At 52.0% G+C, this 6,335-nt stretch overlaps 1 protein-coding gene across 2 annotated transcripts; it reads left to right on the top strand.

Annotated features, from left to right (window-relative positions):
• Positions 1 to 494: 494 nt before the first annotated feature.
• Positions 495 to 6,022, top strand: MMGT1 (membrane magnesium transporter 1). 2 transcript variants are annotated; one of them, XR_005830926.1, is made up of 5 exons: positions 495 to 1,216; positions 1,681 to 1,733; positions 1,827 to 1,954; positions 2,059 to 2,158; positions 2,676 to 2,761. XR_005830926.1 is itself a non-coding variant. In XM_040614268.1 (4 exons), the coding sequence occupies exons 1-4, from the start codon at positions 667 to 669 to the stop codon at positions 3,887 to 3,889; spliced, it is 870 nt and encodes a 289-aa protein (XP_040470202.1). In that variant the 5' UTR covers positions 531 to 666; the 3' UTR covers positions 3,890 to 6,022. The 2 variants fall into 2 exon arrangements, 1 of the variants encoding a protein (XP_040470202.1); XM_040614268.1 differs by lacking the exons at positions 1,827 to 1,954; positions 2,059 to 2,158 and adding an exon at positions 3,727 to 6,022 and having other exon boundaries at positions 531 to 1,216; positions 2,676 to 2,779.
• The last annotated feature ends 313 nt before the right edge of the window (positions 6,023 to 6,335 follow it).

The raw sequence follows: 6,335 nt of genomic DNA, 5'->3' as shown, positions 1-6,335 counted from the left end.
ACGGGGCTGGGAGGGAGCGCCGTGCCGCCGGGCCGAGGGGAGGCTCTGCGGCGGAGAGAAGGGTATTTTGGCTTAAGGCAGCCAAGGAGAAGGGGGAGCGGCCGGGCGGGGGGCGAGGGCGGCGTCTGGGAGCTCGTAAGGCGGAAAGCGTGTTGCAGGCGAGCGGGGGGGGCTTGCGGGAGCCGTGCCCGGGCGGGGAGGGGGCTGCCGGCTTGCAGGGGGGCGGCAGCCCGGCCGCGGGGGCTGGAGTGGGGCAGAGGGGGGAGGCTGGCGAGAGGGGGGCTACAAGGGAGAGAGCAGCTCGCGAGGGTGCAAAACGGGGTTCGCAAGGGGGAGCCAGAGCGTGAGGAGGGGAAAAAAATTATCCCCCCAACAGACTTGCAGCAAGGAAGAAGTTTCGCACCGGCCCTGGCTCCGCACAGCCACGCGGGGGAGCCGGGGGTGGGTGTGCGGGGGGTGGGGTGCAGCACGTGCGGCTCCCCAGAGCCGGGGGGTCCTGGGGGGCGGCGGCGCCAGGAGCCGCGGCCAGGGGGAACTTCCCGCCCGGTTTGGCAAGAAACAAGGGGGATTTGTGCAGCCGGTGAGGCGAGGGCTGCGCGAAACGCCACGGTGGCCCGCTCAGAGGCGGTTTGTAGAAAACACCCGCAAAGAATTGTTGTGCCCCCGATGGTGGTGCCGCGGGGGCCTGGAAGACCGTGGAGGCTCGGCCGCGCGCGTGGCAGCGGGGTCCCCTTGCTCTGCTCCAGGCCCTGCTGGGGTCGGGGGTCCTGGCCCCGCACGCGCGGCGCATCCCCGGACGCCACTTCCTCTTGCACGGGTTGCTCAGGCTTTGAGGCTGAACACCTGGAGAGCGGGAACGACCCCGCTTCCAGCCCGGGGGAGGGGAGCGGGCCCGACCTGGGGGCCGAGGGCTCCGCTGGACCCCCGCGGGCCCGCCCCCGCCCCTTGGCTTTTCTCAATGGTCAAGGGTCCCGCGTGGGAAAGCGGCGGCGCGGCCACGCCCCCTTCCGCGGAAAGCCACGCCCTGTCAGCCACGCCCCTCGGCGGGCGCGGCCCGGCCCCGCCCTTGCCCGTGACGCCATCACCGGGCGCCGGGGGGCGCCCCTGGCGGCGGCGGGGCGAGCGGCGGCGACGATGGCGGCCGCCTCGGTGTGGAAGGGGCTGGTGGGGCTCGGCCTCTTCGCCCTGGCCCACGCCGCCTTCTCGGCGGCGCAGCGTGAGTGGGCGGGCGGCGGGGGGGGGTCAGGGCGGGCGCAGCCGCCTGAGAGGGGTTGCGGCGCGGGGAGGCCCCCGGGGGGAGCGCCCGGGGCGGGGGCCGGGCCGCGGCGGCATCATCATCATCATCCTCCTCCTCAGCACCATCGCGGCCGGCGCGGCCCTGCCCTTGTGGGCCGGCTGCGGGCGGAGCGGGCCGGGGCTCGCTGGGCAGGACCGGGCGGAGGGCCGGGGCCTGGGGGGAGCGGGGCCGGGCCGGGCCGCCGGAGCGCGGCTGCTTCCCCTGCGGCCGGGGGAGGGGCAGCTGGCCGGGGCCGCCCGGGGCTGGGGACCGGCCGCGCACCGGGAGCAGCCCGGGGGCGGCGGGGGTGACACGTGTCCCAGACCGGCCGCAAGTTCGCGAGGGGTTTGTGTCGCTGGGCGCGTACGGGGGGCTCGATGCGTGTCTGTGTTTCCGTTTTGCAGATCGTTCTTACATGAGGTTAACAGAAAAGGAAGATGAAACGTTGCCCATAGATGTAAGTTTAAGCTTTTACAATGTTTGAAAGGTGTAACGCTGTGTGGACAGTTTTGTCTCTCAGTTGCTTTTTTTTAAAAAAAAAATGTGATAGGCAAGAGTAAAGGGTGAGGTAGTTTTCAAATTGCACTTTCATTTGAGCTCCTGCTGTCAAAAAGGACCCGTGTTTTCTGTCCCAGCTTCCTGTGCTGTGTTACATCTGCCAGAGGGAACAAGCCCCAGGTCCAGACCTCCCTCTCCTTCTCAAGTACTACCCTGAAGCATCTTGTCCAGGAATTCCCTGAATGTAGCTCAGAGAATTTTTGCATCCATCTCCTTCTTTGCAGCATAAACATCCTCCTCCCTCTGGCTTTTGTTGGCTGACATTTGTTTATCCAGTGTGGCTGCACACCCATTTGATCCCAGCACAACCTGCTTCGGGAAGAGGTTGTTTTTATTTGCTTTATTTGCTTGGGTTTTTTAGTTCCACTTCAGTTATTACCCATTCCGTTTTTTGCTTACTCGGAAAGGTAAGGAAATCAAATACCCACAACAAGCAGGCATGGTGTTTGGACCAAGCGGCAGCTGCCACCGCTGCACGGTGTGTGCTGGCAGCCAACTTGCTTCTTGGAAAGAGTATTAGATCCTTAAGTGCACAAGGACACAGTGTTTTGTTCTAGGGATCTCGCTGAGGAGCCATGTGATTTGGTTCGATTCATGCAGCGCAGACCAGTTGTCAGGCAGCTGAAGCTCTTCTTAGCTCTGCCACCGATTTGCCATGCTAAATAGGTGGGGTATTAAATCTTCCTGTGCCTCAGTTTCCCTACTGTTGAATTTCCCAGCTCTGTAGAGCACTTACTATCACTGGATGAAAAGCACAAGAGACACTGTTTGAAAGATGAGATTTTTGGGGGGGTAGATATCAGGAAATGTGCGTGTTGCATTGTGTTTCCCTCTGTTACAGATAGTTCTTCAGACTCTGTTAGCCTTTGCAGTCACCTGCTATGGGATAGCACATATCGCGGGAGAATTTAAAGACATGGATGCCACTTCAGAACTAAAAAATAAGTATGTTTTATTTCCTCTTTTCATAAACGCCTCTATCTGCTACTCTACAAACAGAACACTGTGAAATAGTTGCTCTTTAGCTCAGTTCTTCTTTAACGCACATTGTAGACGGTAACACTGAGAGGAACAGTCACCCCTGGGAAAGCCAACAGTGTCTTGAATTTCAGAGAGAATTAGAAAACTGAAACAAATTAAATAAACTTCTTGCTTTTCCTCATCCAAAATCCTGCTGTGCAGAGTTCATAGAGGAATGAAATGTCTATGTGCAAAGTAAGAGCTCAGCAGCCACAAACTGCTGTCGTGAGGTGGTCTCGTAGTCTACAGGGCAGCATGCCTGGCTCGCTCTTTCTCTGCTTCCTTACAAGAGCCTGAGTTATTTGAATCTTAGCACTAAAGTACTCCAGGTGGGATATCTGAAAGCCTTTTAAGAAAATAAGGGATTTTGAATCAAGATTTTGAAAAGAATATGAAATTGGATGGGCAGACACGGCCTCTCTGGCCATTTCCAAAAAGAGAGGGGAGTGTGAAAAGTACAAAAGTTGACGTTGTTATATTTCGTAGTATTTACCTAAAACCATTAGCTTCAGGCACAGAAAGGGACAGGAAGGTGACAGTAAGCAGCATCAAGGTTACTAACACAGGTGACAGCTGCACGAAGGCTGGCACGTTTGGTGTGTGCGTGCAGCGATACTGCCTCTAGGCTCAAGGAAGGAGGGTGAAGTCTGTGGGGTGGGCAGCCTCTGCACATGGAGCAGTTAGTAGTTTTCGTGCTTGGCTTTGTATTTCCTCTGTGTTTTGGTTTAGGAAACTTACAAAGCAAGCAAGAGTTTTGGGTTGAAAAACTTGTATTTCTGTGTCTGTAAAAGCTGGTACACCTTAAATTGACCTCTTCTAAACCCCATATTCTGAAAGAGTATTGATGTTGACTTTTTACATTTATTTTGAAGGACATTTGACACATTAAGGAACCATCCATCTTTTTATGTATTTAATCATCGTGGTAGAGTATTGTTCCAGTCCCCAGACACAGTGAATTCTTCTTCAAACCAAGATGCTTTGTCATCCAGCTCGTCACTGAAATTTCGAAAACTTGAACCTCTGCGCCGCTAAGACTTTTACAGATTATAATAATAATAATCCAGGACACTGAGATGTAATATTCAAGTCGGGGATGTAAACACTTTTTTAATTTCTGGAGCAGTATTTATATTGATCTTCCAGACTTTATAAAGTATATATATATAAACTAATGACCTTCTTTGTACACTGTTAATGAAAATGACTGAATTGTGAATTGGCAATGCAGTGTAAATTATTCTACAGTTATGCTGTGAAACACATCTTCAAATTTTCATATATTAAACCAAGTTGCAGCAGACTTAACTTCAGTTAAAACAAAAAAGCAAGCTAGTTTTTACTGCAATTAATGTTCTTTGACAAGAGGGAATGTTTGAGTGCTATTTATTTTTTCAGTTTGCTTGCACAACAGTTTATGAAACTCCTTCAGAAATACTGTGTGCACTGCATCACTTAACAGCAGAAAAAGGGGCAGCGCCTCCTGTTCTTAGGATGCCTGGGAGACCTGCTTGGTGTAGGCACAGGAAGTCAGAAAGATTGCTTTCATTTTTATTTTTTTACAATGCTGAAAAATAGTTGTGCAAAGGTTTTTGGTTTGGGGTTTTGTTCCCCCCTCCCCCCCCAGGTTTTTATTATCACATCATTTCCATGTTGCCCTCCTTCGTTTAAGTGTAAACTTGTCTTATGTTGCCTCAAGTTGCCTGGGGTGCGGCTGTACATTTGGTGCCGGTGCGGGGGAGGCAGCTCACATCTGATCACATAGATAATCTACTCTGCTCAGCTTGTGTACCCACTGTATTTATGTTCCTTTGGTTGTGAATATGGGATCGTTGATCAGATGGCTGAATGCTGTGTGGCACCAGATACAAGTTCCCAAGTTATCTTCTATGAGAAGTATCTCAGCATCAATAAGAAGTATCTGTTCTGTCAGCAGTCCAGGGGTAGGGTCCAGCAGCTAGTAGCTCTGTTTGCTGGTACTAGTACAGCAGCAGTAATCAACTGGTCGTGGCACAACTACGCCCTTTTCTGCCCGCAGAGCCATTCAGTTTGATTTCTTTTTTCCAGCTGAGCCCTTCATTGATTTAAGATTACTGTCTTGATTTCATGTATTATGACAGATGATGCAGTTCTTAACTCTTACCGATGTCTAAATTCTCGTCTCCCCTTAGGGGTGGAATCAATGCTAAAATTTCTCTTGGTCTGGCATTTCACCCATCTGACATAGCAAAGGGATGGCAGTCGGACATATTGATGGGCCCAGCTAGAATTTTGCTTAGTCTGAGGATGTCTCACTGCCACCATAGAAACTCAGCCTTTTGTCCTAATGTTTTTTTTTTGGTTTTTTTTTTAACTGTTAAAAGAACTGTCAAAGGCAAAAAGCTTAGCAAAAATACTGTGTAAACCGAAGCCTCTTTTTCTAGCTCTGCCCGTCCTATGGAGTGGGTGCCCCAGTGCTAGAGCAATATCCGTAGCTGCTGCTCTACAATCACTCTTAAGCATCTGGGTTTGGTTAGAAAGGGTTACTCTGCCAGCTCAAAGCATCTGAGCTGCAGGATTACTTCCTAAAGTGTCCTGGCTCCCCCCTAGCTGGTGTCACAAATCTGCTCCTGCCAGATGCAGTCACCAAAGGCCACCAAAAAATAGTTACCGGGTCAGCTCTGTATTGAGGACAGAGCCCTTTCCTTGGGGAAGGAGGCCGCTGTGCAACAGCTGCTGCATAGAGGAAAGGGCTGAACATTGGCCAGGTGACCTCATGAGGCTCAAAGGAAAGACAGAATTAGCGGAGGGAGGGAGGGAGAAGCAAGGCAGAAGGTCAGTAACCACTGTACCAGACTGATACCGCAGCTGTGGTGGGCAGTGAGCCATTTGCAGAGGGTCTCTTAGAGCAGGGCTGCTCACCCCTCATGTCTAAGAAGCCCCATTTGTGCTACCGTAAGGCTACGTGGAGCTGCCCGAGGGGGAAGGTGCTGCTGTAGGACAGGGTGAGTGGAGAACATCACCTGCTTCTGGGAGCGGGTCCTACCGGGAACACCCTGTTCGCTGCATCGGGTCTCTCCTCGAGACAAGTAGCCTTACCCTTCAGCAGCAATGGTTATATCACAAAGCTGTACAAATTATTTTTTCTTATTGATCTTGCAATGTTCAATAAAAATTGATATCCTTGAAGTGTTCGGGAGTTTATTTCTGACCAACCTGGAGCCTGCTGCAGCAAATCCCTGATGACCGAATATTTAAAAGTGACTGCCTAGCATTGACAAGAAGTGATTGCCTTAATTACAGCAGCTCTGTGTGAAAGTGCATGCCTGGCCTGGTGTTCATAACTATGAGATGAGATCAGTGGGGGAATCAAAATAGCACGCTACAAGTAGCTAAACGAAACATTTAGGAGGGAAATGTTACCAGCCTGGGGATCCGCCTGCCTTTGAGGTTCCTAATTAATGTATCTGGCAGAGCTGACGTATTTTCTATCTTCCATTTA

The sequence above is a fragment of the Falco naumanni genome, chromosome 14 (genome assembly GCF_017639655.2).
Source record: "Falco naumanni isolate bFalNau1 chromosome 14, bFalNau1.pat, whole genome shotgun sequence".
In the NCBI taxonomy this organism is placed as follows: Eukaryota; Metazoa; Chordata; class Aves; order Falconiformes; family Falconidae; genus Falco; species Falco naumanni.
Note: the sequence above shows the minus strand (reverse complement) of the source record. Positions and strands in the feature narration are given on the sequence as shown.

What these genes read in the sequence shown, in the direction of transcription:
- MMGT1 (XM_040614268.1), top strand. Translation starts at nt 667, where the DNA reads ATGGTGGTGCCGCGGGGGCCTGGAAGACCGTGGAGGCTCGGCCGCGCG. An exon ending in ATGAAACGTTGCCCATAGAT is followed by an intron (nt 1,734 to 2,675) that starts GTAAGTTTAAGC and finishes CCTCTGTTACAG; the next exon opens with ATAGTTCTTCAGACTCTGTT. An exon ending in ACTTCAGAACTAAAAAATAA is followed by an intron (nt 2,780 to 3,726) that starts GTATGTTTTATT and finishes TTTATTTTGAAG; the next exon opens with GACATTTGACACATTAAGGA.